This window comes from Gadus chalcogrammus, chromosome 9, assembly GCF_026213295.1.
Source record: "Gadus chalcogrammus isolate NIFS_2021 chromosome 9, NIFS_Gcha_1.0, whole genome shotgun sequence".
In the NCBI taxonomy this organism is placed as follows: Eukaryota; Metazoa; Chordata; class Actinopteri; order Gadiformes; family Gadidae; genus Gadus; species Gadus chalcogrammus.
In genome coordinates, this window is record NC_079420.1 from 11,690,354 (window position 1) to 11,712,002 (window position 21,649).

Below are 21,649 nucleotides of genomic sequence, written 5' to 3' on the forward strand. Positions count from 1 at the left end.
CTGAAGACCCCTCCCCTCCCCCCGCCAGCTGTCTATCTCCTTATTGAGGGACCCCGGTCTGCCTCACCCAGCCCCCAGCACCCTAGCCTTACGGACTTTCCTTGTCCAATGGGAGGCCAGGCAACATGCCCCTAGCGGCTCCTTGGCCAATGGGGAGGCCAGATGGATCAGATGTCAGTATAACAGAAGGACATAATCAGCCCGGTAAGTTTGCAGAACCTTACAGCCAGTCTGGGCCAACAGAGTGCTTACTTCTTTCAGCTTTTCTGAGGTAAGAGAGAGTGACAGCTTGTGTGAGTATGTGTAGTGAGTGCTCGCTAGGTAAATGATAACAGGTGTAGGGTTCAGTGCCCCAAATCCACCCCCAGCCCACAATGGGAACAGCTGAATCGATAGTGTTGGAGCATGATAACATGTTAAAATTAGTCTGTAGACACCTCTTCTGTCTTCTGCTTGGTGTAGGGTCAAGGCTGGCTTAGAAGACAATGTGTGTCTTACCTTGAGCTTAGCTGGTCAGAGAGAGTAGTGGTTGATGTTTATCTGGTCCGGTCCAGACGGATGAGGGATAATAACTTTGTTGTATAGAGGCTGAGAGGTTCCACATAACAGTGGCTTTACAAACCATTCAGAGCTTATGCTGTGATGACAGTTGGGCTGATGGTAACATTAATACGCTATGCAAAACTTGTCATAACCTCAGCTGTTTTTTTAAATGTGATGTGGTTTTAGCGTTTTCTGATTTGCCCATACTGTTGGAGTCTTATCTGGTGTATCTTTGGATGTTTTGGACATGTTTTTCTTGATGCCAAGCTGTAAATGGGTGAGGTATGGTGGCACCTTGAGGGAGGCATACCTTGAGGATAAACAGCTATACACTCTGGGGATGGGACTCCCTGGACTTAGCACTGCTGCATTACACATAGCTTACATTGTTTACTCATCCAGCGATGTCCCATAACAAAGCCCTCCTGATCCAGAGTCAAGCAGAAGGTGGAGGAGACACTTTTGAATAACAATGACAAGGAACCATCTTGTAGGTCCATTTCCAGAAAGTAACGGTGGTTGGTGGTTTGATAGTGTTGATTCATCAAGTGATTCCCTGGTAGCTGAGTCGGGATACCCAGAGGAACCAGGGTTCATGAGCGGGAGCTTCCAGATAAGGAGAGGAGATTCTATTCCAAGAGAAAGGAGTGGATCTGTAACAGATCTTCTGAAACCCGAAGCTGGCTCTGAAACCCACAGCTGTCTGCTCTGAAATAGTGGAGGAGTGAGGGACCCTCCACAGGGACCAAGTAACGAGATATTCTGCTAATGGGAGATTAAACCATCTCTATTTATCTCTTGTTCATCTCTGGCCCTGCCCCACAAACCCTCAAAAAAACATCATCCATTTGAAACGGGTCTTCCAGTGATGCCAAATTAAGTAATTAATTTGGTCTAAACCCAATCATCAACCCAGTCCAAACAGACTAGCTTGCTCTGAAAGCACTTTGACCAGCATGCTAGGAATGACTTCAGCTGCTGTAGGACTCATTGAAGCCGAGGCCTTGGAGTGGCGTCTAAAGATATGCACCTTAACGCCGGCATGGAGGTTGAGCTTCGGACAACAGGAGCGTGGGATGGCTGTCCTTTTACAGGCTCCCGGGCCGCGCGCCCCCGCCCATTGGTGGAGAGGGGCAGCTAGCTTCATGCTATGTTTGGATGCCTTCTCGTTTATCAGCCGAGACGCACATTCAAGACATGGCTCACGTTTCACACCATTGAAGCTAATTATAAACCGAGATGTTGAGTCCGCCAGATGATCCCACTGGAGGCCAGCAGGATGTCTCGAGGAGTTTTGGGCAGCAATGAGTCTGATTTCTGAAGGGATGTGTTTTAGTTGAAATGTCTGGTTCAAGTCATGAATTCCTCATTTCACATCATTCAAGCTCATTATACACCAAGATGGTGTCTTCAACCAAATATCCAACATCTCACTGGGAAGGCCGAGAGCTAGCCTAGAAGGGTTTGAGCAGCATTGAGAATGAAAACCTTCGTGTTTGAGTTTAATGAGTGGTATGTCGGCAGAGGGAGGGTGGGGCTGGGGTATTTAAGACCCCTGTAATTGAACCCTGGTCTATAAATACCATCTCAACGTTAAACTCTTCCTTCCCTAGGTCTATAAGTCCACTGTCACCATGTCTGACACTGAAGATGTGTAAGTAACACCAGCCAGTCCCAGCTTGCACATATGCTTATTTCATTAATTTGGTCATTTTGGCATTGTCTAATTATCTCCACTCCCTCTCTCTCTCTCTCTCTCTCTCTCTCTCTCTCTCTCTCTCTCTCTCTCTCTCTCTCTCTCTCTCTCTCTCTCTCTCGCTCTGTGTCTCTATCTCTTTCTCTCCCTCTCCCTCTCCCCATCTTTCTCCTCCACCTCCAGTGATCAGGTCGAGGGTAAGTGACAACCAAATCATCTTCTTGAGTTCGGTCCTAAACCCTAAAGTGGCCCATCTGCTTCCCTGAAGAGCCTGTGTCTCCGTAGTTCCTTGATAAATGCTCTTCTTCTCCCTGTATGTGCGTCCTTACTCGGTTCAGTGGATCGTTTTTGTGGATGAATATTGTTTCGCCGGTATTTTGCTTTATGCTGGAGACTCACGTGATGCGATACTGCCTCTGCTGCCCTGAATGTGGAGGCACTTTTTCGTTGCACAGCTGCAGGCGTACGCGTTGACAACCCAATAGGATGTGGTGGCTCTCCTGGAGATCAGCGCTTTGCTCTCAGACAATCAGGGGGACTGAGAGGGAAAGCCGTCTTCCTGGAACCTGCTGGGTTGCCAACGGACCCTGCAGCTCTGCATGGGGCGTTCAGGGGTCCGGTCCTCCTCAGCTCGACGATGAGGGAGGAGAACTGAACCGATGCCTTGCATGGATCCCCTCTGCCCCCCACCCAATGGGGAGCAGACGGGATCTGTCTCATAACCCTATTTCACTCCTTTCTCTTTCTCGGGTGAAAAAAAAGAAGAATACGATGGTAAGACTAAGATTCTGACTAGATATTAAAAAGGGGTTATGTTTCAACCGTACTAATCTGTGTGTTGTCAGTCGCTTGTTCGATAACCCAACCCCTCCAGAGCCCTCACCCCATCCACAGAGAAGAGCGTAGCTCCGGTAGGCTCCTTGGGGTCATACGTGGTGTGGAACCACCCTCGTCCCTGTGCCTCCAACAGGGGGAGCAGCTGTCTGCAGAGAACCACTTACCCATGTGGGCTATTCTCTTCTTCTTCTTAACCCTGCTCCTCTCTCATCGCCTCATAGCCTTAGTGTCATCCCCTAGTGGTCATCTCCTCAAACCCCCTCCACCACCGCCATCCAGCCCCCTCACCTCTCATCTGCTCCCTCTCCTCCTCCTCCTCCCCCTCCTCCTCTTCCTCCTCCTCCATACCTCCCCACCCGTCCTGCCCTGCATGCCGTGTAGCCGTGGAGGAGGAGGTAGTTCAGGAGGTAGAGGTGGCCCCGGAGGCGGGCCCCGAACCAGAACCAGAACCAGAACCTGAAGCGGAACCAGAGCCAGAGCCTGAGCCAGAGCCAGAGCCAGTGGTAGAACCAGAACCAGAACCAGAGCCAGAGCCAGAGCCAGAAGCTGAGGAGCTGGAAGGTATGTCAGAGTTCTTTCATCCTGGACTTGGCAGTGTGATCCAAAAGACAGATAGACAGACCCCACTGGTCCCAGCCCACATGACCCAACCAATCACAGTCCTGATATCCATAATGGTAAAGATGATCTGGTACCTTCAACTCCACCACATCGCCCCACTGCTGCTTCAGGGCCGCACCCTGCGGGTGTCAGAACCCAGCATGATCGCCCCCTGCTGGGGGGAACAACTAATTTCCACTGGCAATGCAGCCTTAGTTCTGATAGGAGGACATTCTAGAAGCTTGAATGCGACACCACCTAGCCTCCCTTCTTCCACGCCTATCTTCTGCCAGGCCTCAGCTCAGACCTTAACCGCACATTTTAGTACCTTCAACTGGAATAAAGTATTTACATTACAGAGAGTAAATGTTTGATATAGCTGGCTTTTATAAGCTGTATCCATGCTTATTTGGATACAGCTTTATTCTCTGTTTTATATCTGATACTGGTCTTGTCCACATCAGAGTATAACAGAGACGGCTTTTTGGCATGGAGACTGTATGTACGATTATTTTATTACATAACATATTAGATAAATAAATAAGTAAATATATATATGTGTCCATATATGTGTTTATGTATGTACATATGTGTGTGAATATATGTATATATATATATATATATATATATATATATATATATATATATATGTATATGCACATATATCTACATTATGTATCTATACATATATATCTAACCCTATATTGTTTGTTGGTATATACATATGTATATCTGTATGTATCTAGTCATGTCTATTCATTAGACCTGAGACTGACTCCAGTCAGGGTATTGGAGATGCATGCTAGTTTATCCACCAAACTCCAAATCAAAGCATTGAATCTCATGGTGTCTCCTGTAGAGGCCCCGCATGGCTTCTATCACGTCTGAGGACATGAACGCCTCACGCCTCATGTCCCCTTCAGGATAGAACTATGTTATCTGCAACAGTGGGGTCTGTGCGCCCCAACACCAGCCTGGTGTTGGGGCGCACAGAACCATGCATACGCTCTGCTTCCATCGTTAATGCTCTTCATTTTTGCTCTTCTGTCTTGGATGCTTGCTGCATGCAGATGCCACTGGAGAGGAAGGTATGTCCAGAGACTTGTTAGACGTGTGGTTCTGCTGTGGACCTGTTAGACATGTGTTAGACGTGTCGTTCTGCTGTGGACCTGTTAGACATGTGTTAGACGTGTGGACCTGTTAGACATGTGTTATTCCTGGGGGGCTGGGGTTGGGGGCTCCAGGGTGTACCCCGCGGTGGAGGTCTGCTCTACTGCTCTGTCCTGATCCAAGGCCCACTGGACCACTGCCCAATTGGCTTTTACACAAATCTAACTTCACGAAAGACCAATTACTGTCAAAAACCAAAGGATGAAAGAATCTGACATGCTAACGTGCTTTAGCGCTAGCAATCCATCCCCATCGTTAGCATGCGTCGCATGGTGTTTCCATCTCCCCGCCAAACCACCACCAGCATTGTATCCTGCTTGGATCAAACGGTTTTGGGTCAAGCCAAAGCATACGAACAACTCTACAGATGTTACAACACAACAACATCTGTCCACACACTTCACATCACATCTGTTTCACTCATCTAGTTTCATAGAAGAACCATGTCCATGTTTTATGTGTATGCCCTTGTTTCCTTCAGACACTAACTTTAATGCTAATAATGACTAATAACTAAGAAGACTAGTAGTACAATAAAGTCTTGAGTAGAATAAAGAAGCATCTTCTGATCACCATACACCATGCCATCATGTTGAACTACTTTAACAGCATCTAACTTTTCCAACTCAAAGTTGAAGTCGAATCAATGTAGAATTTGTTTTATTTTACCAATCATTTCCACATTTTAATGAATTGGTTTGAGAAAAATAGATCTTAAACCCAAAAATGCCTGAGACATTGTTGCTTAAGTAACGCTAAGGATGAATGAATAGATCTTCTTTTTAAAAGAAGACATCTAACCCAACAAACCTAACGAGGTAACCTGTACTTGTTCCCTCTTCGTTTATGGACACACAGACGAGAAGCCAAAGTTCAAGTAAGTCCTCTTCGCCTCCCTTTTATGATATCAAATCATTTGTGGAGCATTTGACGTGATTCCGAGCCTGTGGAGGGCGTCCTGCGCCTCTAGGCCAATGCTTACATGTCCTCCCTCTTGTAGGCCAAGCGCACCCAAGATTCCCGATGGTGAGAAAGTGGACTTTGATGTGAGTTTTATCTGAGACATCACGTGTTTTGGCACTCTTGGTTGTTTACAAGAGCGTGTCTGGTGGTATATGGGGACCATACGTTAACATGTAGTCTGGTGGTATATGGGGACCGTGTGTTTACATGTGATCTGGTGGTTTATGGGGACCGTGTGTTAAAATGTGGTCTGGTGGTATATGGGAACCAAGTGTTAACATGCGGTCTGGTGATGGCTCCGCAGGACATCCAGAAGAAGCGTCAGAACAAGGATCTGTCGGAGCTCCAAGGCCTGATCGATGCTCACTTTGAGGGCAGGAAGAAGGAGGAGGAGGAGCTGATCGCCCTCAAGGAGAGAATTGTGAGACTTGACATCACACACGTTCACAGGATGGTGGTTTCACACACAATGCCTTCATGTTAACATGTGGACATGTTGAAGGGCATGTTAGTGTGTGTTGTAACCAGTTGTGTGTCCGTGTGTGTGTGTGCAGGAGAAACGTAGGGCTGAGAGAGCTGAGCAGCAGAGGATCCGCTCTGAGAAGGACAAGGAGCGCCAGGCCAGACGCGAGGTCGGCACCTCTGCCATGCACAGACATTCACCTCCTCTCCACACTCCCCACCGCCTCCCCTAAATACATGTGTGTGTGTGTGTGTGTGTGTGTGTGTGTGTGTGTGTGTGTGTGTGTGTGTGTGTGTGTGTGTGTGTGTGTGTGTGTGTGTGTGTGTGTGTGTGTGTGTGTGTGCGTGTGTGTGTGTGTTTCCCTGTGTGTGTATGTGTGTGTGTGTGTCTGTGTGTCTGTGTGTGTGTGTGTGTGTGTGTGTGTGTGTGTGTGTGTGTGTGTGTGTGTGTGTGTGTGTGTGCTTGAGCAGGAGGAGAGGCTGAAGAGGGAGGAGGCTGATGCCAAGAAAAAGTTTGAAGAAGATGCAAAGAAGAAGTCGGCTCTGTCCAACATGGGCTCCAACTACAGCAGCCATCTTCAGAAGGTAGGAACAACCATGATACATGCACACATCATGCACATAAATGCACAGTATTTGCAGCAGTACTTATCCCCCCCCCCCTCTCCCCCCAGGCTGACCAGAAGAGGGGAGGCGGAAAGAAGGAAACAGAGAGAGAGAAGAAGAAGAAGATTCTGGCTGGAAGACGCAAGGGTCTGAACATCGACCACCTCAACGAGGATAAGCTCAAGTAAACATGAGACCAAACGCAATGCATTACCATCTAGCTCCACCCAGATAGACTCACTACATGTATTACCATCTAGATAGCCACACTTAGATAGACTCACTAGATACGTAACATTCTAGATAGCTAGCCGTCAAGCTATCCATGGGTGGTCGTTGTGTGGTGGTGTAGGGGGTGTAGAGGGGCAGAACCACCTGGTGGTTGTTGTGTGGTGGTGGGTGTGGCGAGGCAGCACCACCTAGTGTTGACGGGCTGAACTGTTTCCTCTTCAGGGACAAGATCAACGAGCTCCATGAATGGATGAGCACTTTGGAGTCTGAGAAGTTCGACCACATGGAGAGACTGAAGAGGCAGAAGTATGAGGTGAGTATCTACCTGTCTGTCTTTCTCGCTCTCTGTCTCTCTCTCTCTCTCTGTCGCACAATCTGTCTCTCTCTCTCTTTTTCTCTCTCACTCTATCTCTCTCTCTGTCTCTCTCTCTCTGTCTCTCTCTTTATCTGTTTCTCTGTCTCTCTCTCTCTCTTACTGTCTCTCTCTGTCTGTCTATTTTTCTCTCTCTCTGTCTGCCTATTTGCCTCTCCCTCTGTCTGTCTCTCTGTCTGTTTATCTTCATCTCTGTCTTTCTGTCAGTCTGCCTATCTCTCTCTGTCTGCCTGTCTGTCTGTCTGTTCGGCCACCTTTTTTTCTGAAGTTTCCTAACTTCAGATATTAAATGTTCTGCAGGATTATCGTTTATATTAATCTAGTATAATGTGTTTTGCATCATCTGTACCGATCAATGAGTATGTTAACTAATAATTAATGAACACATGTTGGATATATCCAACACATATCTTCATCATGTCCGCGTACATCCAACATATTCTGTTGAGTTGTCACGTAACCCTGGAACATACTAACTTACCCCTCAAATAGTCACTATGGCCCCCCTTAATAGTGAGAACGTTAGAGAACGTCCACACATCCACGTTACGTAGCAGCCAGTATCAACGTAGCACCAAGCTAGCTGCTTCCCTCCTGCGGTGAGAGCCGAAGGGGTGGGACTGAGATGTGAAACCAGTTTGACCTCTGATCTCCAGGTTACAACTCTGCGTAAGAGAGTGGAGGAGCTCAGTAAATTGTAAGTAACGTTGAGATCAGGTGTTTGAAGGCTGCATGGCCTGCTGAGCGCCTAGCATGGACAGAACCCAGTAAGAACGTCAGGAGAACAGTCGCTCAGAGAGCTCCACATATGGTGGTGTAGGACCAGGTCCCACCAGGGAGGAGACCCTCCTGGTCTAGGGGTCTTAAACTAGTCGGCGTGTTCAGGTAAGTTATTCATCCCTGGGAGCAGTGGACTCCGAACCGAGCTGGAGGGTGGCCGGCAGAGGAGCAGGTGAGGTCGCCTCAGGAGCCTTGTGTCCGGTGTTAAACGGGTTGCTGTGTCGTCACTTCTAGGTGCTCAACCTCAGGAATCGCATCGATCAGTTGCAGAAATAGTAAGTACTGGCGCTCCGGCCCCTAAACCTCGACCAGGACACACTAGCGCATGGTCCTCAGCCCTCAGAGGCCGTTGATCACATGATCAACGATGGTACGGAGACCATGATCCCATGGATGGTCCCTGATGACGATGACGAGGCCATGAGGGTGTAAAACATGGCCCTCTCCTCACAGACCCCTTGGTCCGCTCTCTACCGTGGAACTCCTTACACAAGATGTTGTCCACCGATGGCGCGTGTCATGAACCCAACACGCAGGTCCCCCTCGCTCCAGAAGAGCCATGCTGTGATGGGCATGGATCCTCTGGAGGGGCTGTGTGTTGTGTTCATGTCACATAGAGACACAGGTAGAGCAGGGTGAGCTCTGGTGACTGACAGACCAAACGATGGTCCCAGGGCAGGAGGGCTCCAGACTGTCATGACCCTCGATCACCCTGGTCTCCTTGTTGTCTTTACGTTGCCATTGAAACTGTGTTGAACCGTAACATCTCCTTCTACTATCACCCCAGATGTTATACTATCTACAGACGTATGGATAGTACTATCTAGCACGGCTGTGTGTCTGCTTATGGCCAACACCATACTGCAGAGTACAGAGGACATTATATTGCGAGCACAGATGTGTTGACATCGGTCTCAATATAATGACCGACAGCGAGGCATACAGTGGTGGAGGGACGGGAACTCGTGGTTCGTTGGGTAAACTGTGTTTGTGCACTCCATCCTAAGTCAGGATGCGCCAGGTAAGTTCAGCATGTCCGGGTGGCTTTTGTGAGGTGATTTGAATGTTTATTTGTCGTCTCTACATTCAACGGCTCGTAAACATTTATTAACCTTAAGGTTAATAAATACTTGAATCAATCTGTGATCAATAATCAGAATCACAGGCAACAGGTTGGTAGTCTAAATCCCCTGCCCTAGGGGTTGAATGCATGGTGCATGCTCTAAACTCCTTTCCTGTTCACAATTGACCTTTTGCTGTTCAGTGGTGTGGCTTTAACAATACTGTGTTTTTATTAATGTACTAGATTCAAAGGGCCAAAACAAAACTGTGTTGGTACAATGTACTAGAATCAAAGGGCCATAGAATACTACGATAGTACCTTTACTAGAATTGTGGTACTTGGGAGTGCTAGAATTGTAAAGTAGGAGCATAGAATACTTTAGCAGTTAAATTGTAGGCCTACTAGTATCATAGGGCCTTGGACAACTGTGGCAGTACTCAGACTAGTCATTTAGGGTTATATAATCAATTGAAAAGAGACAAGGTACCTTCATACTCCAATGAGGCCTGAGGAAGAATCAGGGTGATCTAGTGGTCTCTGGAGGTTAGAGGGTGATCTAGTGGTCTCTGGAGGTAAGAGGGTGATCTAGTGGTCTCTGGAGGTAAGAGGGTGATCTAGTGGTCTCTGGAGGTAAGAGGGTGATCTAGTGGTCTCTGGAGGTTAGAGGGTGATCTAGTGGTCTCTGGAGGTAAGAGGGTGATCTAGTGGTCTCTGGAGGTAAGAGGGTGATCTCGTGGTCTCTGGAGGTTAGAGGAGGATCCAGTGGTCTCTGGAGGTTAGAGGAGGATCTAGTGGTCTCTGGAGGTAAGAGGGTGATCTAGTGGTCTCTGGAGGTAAGAGGGTGATCTAGTGGTCTCTGGAGGTTAGAGGAGGATCTAGTGGTCTCTGGAGGTTAGAGGAGGATCTAGTGGTCTCTGGAGGTTAGAGTAGGATCCAGTGGTCTCTGGAGGTTAGAGGGTGATCTAGTGGTCTCTGGAGGTTAGAGGAGGATCTAGTGGTCTCTGGAGGTTAGAGGAGGATCTAGTGGTCTCTGGAGGTTAGAGTAGGATCCAGTGGTCTCTTGAGGTTAGAGGAGGATCTAGTGGTCTCTGGAGGTTAGAGGAGGATCAGGTTGATCTGAAAGCGAGGCAGGAACTTGACGTGTTTCCTGTGTTTTCGTGATATCACAGCAGCAAGAAGGGAGCTGCTGCCCGCCGCAGGAAGTAAGCTGAACGCCCTCAGCTCAGAAGAACCCAGAGCGCCGCGCCGTCGGCCCCGTGGACGATGAGTGCCGTGCGGTGTGGCCCCTCGGCCAGGGGTCCAACGCCTCCGTCCGGCCCCTTCGCCGGGTGCCTCTGTGTGGAGCTCGCTCCATCGAGCTTCCTGTTTGGTTCTCAGTATTTTTGTAAATAAAGTTTGACTCTTCAACCCATGTCTGTAGATCTGTAGTTCTTCAAAAATAAAGAATAAACTCATATTTGTAGACTTGATGTCATTTTAAAGTTGTTTGTTCTGAGCCGTTCAGCGCTAAGAGCGGTGTGGTGATTTCCACTGCCATGGTTACGGGACGATGAAAAGTTCCATGGATGAGGTGTCAGCATACGTCTTGATGTGTTGACCTCTCGATAGTTACTGTTGCTAGGGCACCGGGCCTACCGGGGCACCAAAGCTTCCTGGTCGTATGTGAGGAGATGGTTAAGGTCTGATCAGACCCCTTCCTGGTCCTTGGGGTCTGAACGGGCCCAGGAGGACTTAGTCTCAAACACTGAAGAGATCAACTTACCAAGACCGGTTGAGACCGGCTGAAATCACCCGATTTTTCGCTACAGTGGAACTGTCTGTGGTTGTTCTCTCTACACTTATATGTATATACTAACTAGTGGCACTATAAAACCCCTTCCTCCTACTGGCCCTGCACATGAAACAGTAGAAGATCCTACATTAAATACACATTGGTTAATGTCTCCACGTTTCATAAGGAGGCGAAAGTGGAGCAAGAAAGGATATGGATTATGTGGCTATAGCAGACACTGCTGTAACTGGTATGTTTGTACTGATTTAAATCACAATAGGCCTACTTGTTATATTGTTTAGGTTTAAGAGCAATATCTGAATTAATGCCAAGTATCTGAATTAACTGTAAAGTATCTTTGGAATCAATCCTTAAAGACTCCATTTCCCATGAGACCTATCGCCTCCTGTCCTCAGCAGCAGGTGCGTTCGTTTGGGAGGGAAACGAGAGATCATTCATTCAGTGCTGTTTTGAGAGCTGCCCGGTGACGTGGTAAGTATAAATATACCAGCTGTTATTATCAATGTTATTTCTGGGTTAAGTGTTTCACTTAAGTGTGTCACCAGACGGTCTATGGTTAGACACTTGTAGCCTTTGAAAAGTGTTGTGTAGCGTAGTTGACTCTTTAGCGTTAAGGAAGCAGTACTTTGACGCACCAGGGGGTGGCGCCAGGTCGCAGTACTCCGACGCACCACGAGGGGGCGCCACTGCCCTGGTTTCTAAAGGCTAAACTTTTTGCTTTTATTTTTATACTTATTTTGCTTTTATTTTTATATCTATCTATCTATCTATCTATCTATCTATCTATCTATCTATCTATCTATCTATCTATCTATCTATCTATCTATCTATCTATCTATCTATCTATCTATCTATCTATCTATCTATTTAAACTTCAATATTGTATGTGTGTGTGTGTGTGTGTGTGTGTGTGTGTGTGTGTGTGTGTGTGTGTGTGTGTGTGTGTGTGTGTGTGTGTGTGTGTGTGTGTGTGTGTGTGTGTGTGTGTGTGTGTGTGTGTGTGTGTCTAAAATCACAATGCATTTTAACTGCTATTTTATACATTTCGGTATAATTTAAGTTCCTTTCTTTTAGGCCTGTTCAAATATAAAATGTAATCATTTTGTAATTGTGGGATCTAGATGACAAGTTTCTTAATAACAGTAAATACTGTTTCCTCGAGAATAAATACAATCTAAATACAAACTTGCATGTTACAATATTTTAAACCTTAATTTGCATAAAACCCCAAAGGGAGGAGCACCAGAAGCCTTAATCAAAAACATGAATACAAGAATTGTGGGCTGATCTTCTTAGTTCATATGATGAAATCCGTGTGGTTAAAAGTGTTGGCCTATATTTAATTCGTGGAATTTATTGTTATATTAGCCTATATTATATTGTATTTAAATATAACTATCTCATTAAAAATGTGTGTAGGCAATTTCTTCAAACGGATTACAAGAGAGATTCAAATCTCCTTTGATAATATTATTTTGCTAATATTAATAATAGATCATAGATAAATATTACTACCTGCTTAATTAGTTTATTAAATTAATTTAAATTATTATTTGTCATGTATTTTACCAGCGACATTATTGGTGCACCATTAGAACATTAACCGTTTCGTCAAATTATAATAAAGATCATAAGTATGTGTGTATGTGTATGCATGTAGTGCAAACGTCAGATTTTCTCTGCCTTTTAAGTAATAAACACTTAAACATGTTCGTACCTTAGGCTATACCTCTTAATAAAATAGCGTGGTTATTATAGGAGTCATCTTGTGAAGTAAGGATTTATGTGTGTGTGTGTGTGTGTGTGTGTGTGTGTGTGTGTGTGTGTGTGTGTGTGTGTGTGTGTGTGTGTGTGTGTGTGTGTGTGTGTGTGTGTGTGTGTGTGCTTGTGTGTGTGTGTGTGTGTGTGTGTGTGTGTGTGTGTGTGTGTGTGTGTGTGTGTGTGTGTGTGTGTGTGTGTGTGTGTGTGTGTGTGTGTGTGTGTGTGTGTGTGTGTGTGTGTGTGTATTTATATGCGTAGCCTATATGTGTATGTATATGTGTGTATATATATATGTAGTGTGCTGTCTATGTGGACCTTCCTGTTATAAGTTAATAAGTTAATAAGTTATAATAATAATATAAATAAGGTTTATAAATAAGTTATTTTATTAGTAATCACGTCGTCAAGTATAAATATAAAGTTGATCTCAAACAGCACGTCAAGACGTGGAACATTAAATACTTAAATAATATTAATACAAATGTTGACACAAATAATATAAAACAATGTGATAACAATAGCCTTATGATAATAATAATGATGATGATAATAATAATAATAATAATAATAATAATAATAATAATAATAATAATAATAATAGTTATAATCATAATTATATAATTATATAATTATAATAATATTCACTCCTCATAGCATAACTGCTCTTATCTACAACAATATGTACAGACGTGGCCCTCCGTGAACCGAGAGAATAAAACGCTGGAGAGTTCGATACAGCGTCCAGGAGAGAGGGTGTCCCGGTCTCACTCTGGTCCCGGTCTCACTCTGGTCCCGGTCTCACTCTGTTCCCTGTCTGACTCTGGTCCTTTTCTGACTCTGGTCCTTCAAGACATAAGGGGCTCCCCTCCGGCTCACGGGGTTATCCGGTGGAAAGTTATTGTGTCGGGGCTCGTTGGTTCGAGGCCGTTCATAAGGCCTGGTAAACAAGGCTGAGGTCGGGCCCGCGGCCGGGGGCTGGCGTGGGGGCCTCCCCAGGGCCAGACGCCTCTGGTAGGGGCGAGCAGGGCCCGGCCGCGGCGGGGGTCTCGGTGGAGATCCTCTGGACGATGCTGGAGAGGCAGGCGAGGCTGGAGGCCACGGAGCCACGCCCCTTCTGCCGCGGAGCTGGGGAGGGAGAGAGATGCAGCGTTACGATACAGCCTTTAAAACTATAACGTATAAAGAATGTATAAAGGCCCCGTTTTATAATAATTTAGTATTTAAATGAGTGCTTTAATTCTCTCTATATATATATATATTGTATAACAAACGTTTTTAACTCGGCCTAAAGGCCTTTAACATTACAGGCCGGGGTTATTATTCCCTTGCTGAGTCAGAGAAGAAACAGATGAGTCAGAGCTTGGGCCTCCCAGGTCTTACCGGCGGGTGAGTCGGTGAAGCTTCTGTCGTAAGTGGTCCTCCGGGCGGCCTGAACCTGGTATGACGGGCCGCTGAAATCCATCTGGACGGGGAAAACAACAGACCCGTTATTAAAAACACTTCTTTAGAAAACACCTTTCCGTTAGGAAATCTGATTATAAACCATTTAAGGCAATACATGGTTTTAAAATGAATACATTAAAACCTTAAAACATTTAAACACTGGATGATATAAAATCATTGGGACATTAAAACATTAGGACATCCAAACATTCAAGATACTAAATATTAATATATTTTACATATAACTTATTTCATTAAGATATTAAACCAATAAGACCTGGCCCCTCACCATGCCTTCGGAGATAATAAACCATTAAACATTAAAACACTAAGATTTTGAAGCATTAAACTTTAAAACATTACGATATTTGTTAGACCCTCACCATGCCATCCGAGCAGTTGGACCGGGGGCTGGAGCCGAGGTCGGTGGAGCCAAGGTCCGAGTCGTCCCCGCTGTAGGGCCCCGCGGCCCCGGGGTAGTAATAGCCCTCCTCCCCGGGACCCCGCAGCAGCGACTGCAGGGACTCGATGTAGCTGATGGCATTGCGGAGGATCTCCACCTTTGGCAACCGCTGGGTGGGGTTGGAGGAGGTGCACCGCTTCAGGGTCTCGAACGCATCGTTCACCTTCCCCAGCCGCCGCCGCTCGCGCATCGTGGCCGCCTTCCGCCGGTCTGCGCTGGTGGTCTTCCGCTTGCATGCCTTGCACGCCCACAGCAGACACCTGCCGGCGCCGTGGTGCCCCCCGGGGGCGCGCACGTGCCCGTCCCCATCCCCGTCCCCGTCCTCATCGTCGTCGTCGTCGTCCTCCTCTTCCTCGTGCTGCAGGTGGAGGAGGTGGTGGTGGTGATGGTGGCGGGAGTCGTCGGGCTTTGCGAGGCCCACGTGCGCCGGGGCGAGGCGCGGGTCCAGGTCGTCGAAGAAGTGCATGTCGCTGGTGTTGAAGCAGGGGTCGTCGTAGAAGTCCTCCGCCGAGCCCACGGGGAAGGAGAGGTCCGACAGCTCCATGCCGGTGGAAGTGGCTGGAGGTGGGTGGAGGTCGGTTAATCTGGAATAGACTAACGGGCCGAGAAGATCCCGCTCAGTGGAGACGAACCTGGAGATGTCAACGGAGGTTTTGTAACGGAAAGCTACTCCGACGTCCTCTAAAGGTGACAGTTATACGTTTCAGAAGGTTGCTGGAAGTTAGAGACGGTCCCTAGGATTTAGAGCAGGTTCCGAGGAGATAGGGAAGGTCCCTAGGAGTTAGAGAAGGTCCCTAGGAGATAGGGGAGTTTGCGACGGTCCCTAGGAGATAGCGAAGGTCCCTATGAGTTAGAGAAGGTCCCTAGGAGGTAGAGCAGGTCCCTAGGAGCCAGAGAATGTCCCTATGAGTTAGCGGCGGTCCCTAAATTCGGCCTCCGTGTGTTTGAGGGTCGCTGAGTTGAGCGGGGACCCCTGGTACTTGTTGCTGAAGTTGGGGCTTCGCAGGCTTTATAGCTTGACAGGAGAGGGGGCGTGTATATGTGATTGACAGCTGCCCCTGTTTGCTGGCCAATGGGTAGTCAGGGAGGGGGGACAGGGGAGGGCTTTTACGACTTCACGGCAATTAGTGTACAATTACCCCCAATAGCGTTACACACATCACACTGCACACCACAAGCTACACACTACACACTACGCATTGCACACTGCACATTGAGCAAAGCTAAAAGGTCGAATTCAAATATTAAACAACTTGGTTGGATATAAGTATTAGTGGTGGTTGGTCAGTATTATGAGTCCAAATAATGAGGCAGATAATGAGGCCATTCAAAAGTTAAATATCAGATTATTATAGAAATGAAGAATGCATTGCCTATAAGCTGCTATCATTTATGTAGGACTGTGTGAATGAATAATGAATCATTGAATAAATGTCTCAATGTTTAGTTTTAACGTGATATGTAATGTATAATTAATTATCAGCCTCACTTTTAGATGTGTTTTTATAGATGGATGAGTCCCTCTTGATGTAGTTCTGGCCGACGGCCGCAGGTAGGCGCTACTGATCCGACTAACTTAGTTTAAATAACAGACTGGTCTTTCGATTTTGATTATCAAATTGTCAATAGTCGAATCCATAATGAAATGTATTCACATTATTCCTTATATATTGTGATAGTGTTTTTTAATGCAAACCTATGAATGACAAAAGTGATCATCATGTGATCAATGTCAACAATCAACACAAAACAAACAAAAGATAAAGATGTTAAGATGAACCATTTAACCAATCAAATTATAAGAACACAAATAAAAAATAGGTTAACTTATTCTGAACAATTTCAGTAAGTTATTAATATGATGTGTAACATTTTAACCTAAGAATAATAAAGTAGACCAAAGACAGACTATTGTTCTAGCTCCCCCTCCACCTTCTCCCCCTCTCCCCCTCTCCCCCTCTTCCCTCCTCCCTGAACTCCTGCTGCAGCTGTCATCAGCCCCTCGGAGGAGAGGAAAGGGAGGGGGGGAGAGGAGGAGGGGAGGGGAGAGAGGAGGAGAAGAGAGGAGGAGAGGAGAGAGAAGAGGGGGGAGAGGAGAGGTGTAGAGGAGAGCGGGAGGAGAGGAGGAGAGAAGGGAGGAGAATGGAGGAGAGGATGAGGAGAGAGGGGGAAAGGAGAAGAGAGAGGTTAGGAGGAGGGAGGAGAAGGAAAGAGAAGAGAGGAGAGGAGAAGTTCAGTTCAGACAATTTAATTGGCTGGAGGAGCATAACATGGGAGACTTCTCGAGAATCAAACCAGCAGCCTTTCAATCTGCTGTTACATAACATGACACATGGTAAGTACTACATCACGTAATATAGTACATGGTGAATATTACATTCCATAATATATTACATTTTTTATACTTTATTACATGGTAAATATTATATGACATAATAATTTAACATTGCATACTTATTACATGGTTAATATAACATTACATAATATATTACAATGCATACTTTATTACATGGTAAATAAAACATTACATAATATTTAACACGACATACTTGATTACATTGTTAATATTACATTGCATAATATATTACATAATATATTCATTATTGCATGGTTAAAATGACATTACATAATATATTACATTCGATTTATTTACTTTATTACATGGTAATTACATTCAATAATATATATTACAACACATACTTTTTACACGGTAAACAACATCACATTATATATAACATTACATACTTTATTTAATATTAAATATTAAATTACATTATACATTACATTACAAACTTTATTCCATGGTTAAAATTAAATTACATTCAGAAATTATTACATTATTCCTACATTATCACATGGTTAATATTACATTATATATTGCACAAGAGAGAGAGAGAGAGAGAGAGAGAGAGAGAGAGAGAGAGAGAGAGAGAGAGAGAGAGAGAGAGAGAGAGAGAGAGAGAGAGAGAGAGAGAGAGAGAGAGAGAGAGAGAGAGAGAGAGAGAGAGAGAGAGAGAGAGAGAGAGAGAGAGAGAGTATATGGGGTAAGTCAGTAATAACTGACTTGGGGCCAGTGTGTGTGTCACACACACCTGTTGTGCGCTGTTAACCCCCCTGACAACAGCAGCATTGTTCAGTAAGTGCCTGGACACAGATTACCTTACACACACACGTGTGCAGCCTTGCCATCGCGCACACACACAATCGTCGGACACGCGTGCACACGCATAAGAATGCTTATTAACACACGCGTGACATTAGCACACACACACACACACACACACACACACACGCCTGACATCAGTACACACACACACACACACACGTGTGACGTTAACACATTAACACACACTCTTCAGGCTGTTGTCTTCCTTGAACATGGAGACACTCTCCCTGTGGGTGGGTTTAGGGTGGAGCAGGCGGAGGATGTGGTACAGGACGGTGTAGTGGTGTTCCAGCTTCAGGCAGAAGGTTCTGGGTTCGATGCCCACTGTCCGTACTCCTGCCTGCACCTCTGAAGTCCACAGTCTCTTATGTGTCTACCCACTAATACTCTCTCTCTCTCTCTCTCTCTCTCTCTCTCTCTCTCTCTCTCTCTCTCTCTCTCTCTCTCTCTCTCTCTCTCTCTCTCTCTCTCTCTCTCTCTCTCATATACACTCATTGCACACATACACACACACACACAGAAACATAAACACTCATGCTCGCACACACACACACACACACACACACACACACACACACACACACACACACACACACACGCACACACGCACACACACTCACACACACAGTCCAGCTCGTCTAGGACGATGAAGGTTTTATGGGGCAACAGCTGAGAGGCTTCAGCTCTGTCACAGTGGAGACGTTAGATGGCTAATGACTTGTAGCGGTCTAGCTAACAGCCTCTAGCTAGCTAAGAGCTGGTAGTGGTATAGCCTCTAGCTAGCTCAATGGGCACCTTGGAAATTGCAAAATTAAAGTCATTTTCTTTATTCTTATTGTTGAGTGCTATCCCATAATTTATGATTTGTCTTTACATGCAGAAATATAGAGATATATTGAGAAACATCCAGCAATATGGAGAGACATACAGAGAGTCATACAGAGACATGTACAGGGCAGGGTGTCTGACTCCCAGTGGTCAGGGTGTCTGACTCCCAGTGGTCAGGGTATCTGACTTCAGGTAGTCAGGGCGTCTGACTCCCGGTGGTCAGGGTGTCTGACTCCCAGTGGTCAGGGTGTCTGACTCCCAGTGGTCAGGGTGTCTGACTCCACATGTCCAAGGACCACAGTCTTCATGCAGTCCTCCTAGAGCACGATGACCCCTGACCCCAACCTCCTCCTTAATGACCTAGATCTGAAGGCTCATCTCAGCTCAGGCTAATGCTGGGCTAGCGCTGGAATGCTAGCAGTGTTTGGGCTCCAGTCTGTCACCACTGGGGCAGGAATATAAATATGTTTGGTGGTCATACTCCTGGTCCGCGCCGTGTAGCCCAGAGGCAGCTGCCTCGCCTCACGCTGAGCTGATCCATGACTTCATTGTGCTGAGGACATTTCAAACCAAATTGTGTTCGGGAGGTTTTCCATATTCAACAGGAACATTCTCCCTGCTCCTCTCCCCCTCACTCCTTCACCTTTTACTCCTAGTTCCTCTCCTCGCATCTCCTCTCTCCTTTCTCTTCTCCTCTCCTCTCCTCTCCTCTCCTTTCTCCTCTCCTCTCCTCTCCTCTCCTCTCCTCTCCTCTCCTCTCCTCTCCTCTCCTCTCTTCTCTTCTCTTCTCCTCTCGTCTCCTCTCCTCTGCTCTCCTCCCCTCTCCTCTCTTCTCTTCTCTTCTCTTCTCCTCTCCTCTCTTCTCCTCTCGTCTCCTCTCCTCTCTTCTCTTCTCTTCTCTTCTCTTCTCTTCTCTTCTCCTCTCCTCTCCTCTCCTCTCCTCTCCTCTCCTCTCCTCTCCTCTCCTCTCTTCTCTTCTCTTCTCTTCTCTTCTCTTCTCCTCTCCTCTCCTCTCCTCTCCTCTCCTCTCCTCTCCTCTCCTCTCCTCTCCTCTCCTCTCCTCTCTCCTCAGCAGCTGTCCAGTGTTCTCCTCCAGCAGCAGCTCTGTGTCCGTAGCCCTCCTAACTGGAGCGCTGATGGATCAGCCCATGGGGGCGGGGTGAGCTCCATTAATGTTCTGAGGCTCTAGCTTGTAGCTGGCACCCGACACCGAGCGGGGCCGGGGCCCGGCTGAGGGCCCCTGAGCCCGGGAGGAGGCCTCAGCAGGCCGTCCCGGGGCCAGCCGTTGTTATGGGGACGCTCTTGAGGGGACGAGGAGGTCCGGAGAGGGAGCAGGCCCCGGACGCAGAGGTCCCCGGGCCCTTAATGCCCTCTCTGCTCATTAAAGGGCCCCATGTAGCCTGCTGGGGCCCCTGAGGGACCAGAGGGAACCCTGAGCGACGGACAGGCTGAGGAACAAGGGGAGGAACCTCCTCTCTCTGGAGGAGAAGGAGGAGAACCAGGGGAACACAGAACCAGGGGGTTCTGTGGTCCTGGGTCTGGGGGGTCACTGCTTGGCTGAAACCAGACCCCTGTAAAGTGTGTGTGTGTGTGTGTGTGTGTGTGTGTGTGTGTGTGTGTGTGTGTGTGTGTGTGTGTGTGTGTGTGTGTGTGTGTGTGTGTGTGTGTGTGTTTGTATCAGTGTGTGCTTGTCTCTATGTGAGTGTGTGTGTGTGTCATCCTGTAAATTCTTTGAAGACCTTTAATGCTGACACCCCTAACTCCGGGGGGGGGGGGGGTTAGTATGTGTGTGTGTGTGCGCGTGGGTGTGTGTGTGTGTGGTGTAAGTCTGCATGTGTGTGTTAATGTCTGCCTGTGTGTGTGTGTGTGTGTGTGTGTGTGTGTGTGTGTGTGTGTGTGTGTGTGTGTGTGTGTGTGTGTGTGTGTGTGTGTGTGTGTGTGTGTGTGTGTGTGTGTGTGTGTGTGTGTGTTTGTGTGTGTGTGGTAATTTAAGTGCCCCGTCTGTGTGGTCTGTAACCTTTGACCCCCAGGGAGCCCCTAACTTCTCTACTCAGTGTGAGTCAACACCCCCCCCCCCCTCTCTATATATCTCACTGTCCTCTACCGTTGAGACCCTCGTCTCCCCCATCTCCCCTGTTTCCCCAGCTTCCCAATCTCCCCAGTCTCCCCCGTCTCCCCCGTTTCCCCCTCCTCTTAATCTCCCCTGTTTCCCCCATCTCCCCCGTCTCCACCTCCTCCCCCTCCTCCCCCATCTCCCCTGTCTCCCCCATCTCCCCCGTCTCCACCTCCTCCCCCTCCTCCCCCATCTCCCCTGTCTCCCCCATCTCCCCCGTCTCCACCTCCTCCCCCTCCTCCCCCATCTCCCCTGTCTCCCCCATCTCCCCCGTCTCCACCTCCTCCCCCTCCTCCCCCATCTCCCCTGTCTCCCCCATCTCCCCCGTCTCCACCTCCTCCCCCTCCTCCCCCATCTCCCCTGTCTCCCCCATCTCCCCCGTCTCCACCTCCTCCCCCTCCTCTCCTGTCTCCCCCATCTCCCCTCCTCCCCCTTCTTCCAATCACCCCATCCCCCCTGTCTCCCCCTCCTCACCCCTCTCCCCCCTCTCCCCAGTCTCCACTGGGTCTTCCCTGTTGATTCCTATTATTTACTTTCTGCTCATCATTTCTCGTCTGGGACTACCTACCTGGTCCTTAATGACCCGTCTCTGTACTGTCTACCCCCCCTCCCCTCCTCACCCCTCCTCCCCCCCCTCCTTGGACCCTCAGCTCAGATCAGAGCAGACTAACATTTATCTTCTCCCTCTGCCTTTTGGGTTCTGACGTCATCTGTGACCCCCAGTGGAGGAATACACACACACACACACACACACACACA

General features: G+C 47.4%; 2 protein-coding genes across 5 annotated transcripts; one reads left to right on the forward strand and one right to left on the reverse strand.

Moving 5' to 3' along the window:
* The first annotated feature begins 181 nt into the window (after positions 1–181).
* On the forward strand, positions 182–10,731 carry LOC130388956 (troponin T, fast skeletal muscle isoforms-like). Of its 4 annotated transcripts, XM_056598579.1 has the most exons (14): positions 183–271; positions 2,157–2,197; positions 2,423–2,436; positions 3,458–3,637; positions 4,747–4,764; positions 5,705–5,723; positions 5,847–5,892; positions 6,114–6,230; positions 6,364–6,441; positions 6,743–6,856; positions 6,946–7,061; positions 7,331–7,421; positions 8,138–8,178; positions 10,494–10,731. In XM_056598579.1, the coding sequence occupies exons 2-14, from the start codon at positions 2,178–2,180 to the stop codon at positions 10,528–10,530; spliced, it is 891 nt and encodes a 296-aa protein (XP_056454554.1). In that variant the 5' UTR covers positions 183–271; positions 2,157–2,177; the 3' UTR covers positions 10,531–10,731. The 4 variants fall into 4 exon arrangements, with proteins under 4 accessions (XP_056454557.1, XP_056454554.1, XP_056454555.1 ...); XM_056598580.1 differs by lacking the exon at positions 4,747–4,764; XM_056598581.1 differs by lacking the exons at positions 3,458–3,637; positions 4,747–4,764 and adding an exon at positions 3,002–3,013 and having other exon boundaries at positions 187–271.
* A 2,546-nt stretch (positions 10,732–13,277) lies between these two features.
* On the reverse strand, positions 13,278–15,753 carry LOC130388888 (myoblast determination protein 1 homolog). The gene is made up of 3 exons (XM_056598462.1): positions 14,704–15,753; positions 14,258–14,339; positions 13,278–14,002 (listed from the first exon to the last, which is right to left on the reverse strand). Exons 1-3 carry the CDS (start codon positions 15,325–15,327, stop codon positions 13,806–13,808), a joined length of 903 nt encoding a protein of 300 aa, XP_056454437.1. The 5' UTR covers positions 15,328–15,753; the 3' UTR covers positions 13,278–13,805.
* Positions 15,754–21,649: the final 5,896 nt, after the last annotated feature.

Excerpts from the sequence above, each read along its gene's own strand:
- LOC130388888 (XM_056598462.1), bottom strand. The coding sequence starts at position 15,327 with ATGGAGCTGTCGGACCTCTCCTTCCCCGTGGGCTCGGCGGAGGACTTC. Across the intron at positions 14,340-14,703 it reads CCAACTGCTCGGATGGCATG|ATGGATTTCAGCGGCCCGTC; the intron begins GTGAGGGTCTAA and ends TTCCCCGTCCAG. Across the intron at positions 14,003-14,257 it reads CTTCACCGACTCACCCGCCG|CTCCGCGGCAGAAGGGGCGT; the intron begins GTAAGACCTGGG and ends CTCCCTCCCCAG.
- LOC130388956 (XM_056598579.1), top strand. The coding sequence starts at position 2,178 with ATGTCTGACACTGAAGATGT. Across the intron at positions 6,442-6,742 it reads AGCGCCAGGCCAGACGCGAG|GAGGAGAGGCTGAAGAGGGA; the intron begins GTCGGCACCTCT and ends GTGCTTGAGCAG. Across the intron at positions 7,422-8,137 it reads TGAAGAGGCAGAAGTATGAG|GTTACAACTCTGCGTAAGAG; the intron begins GTGAGTATCTAC and ends TCTGATCTCCAG.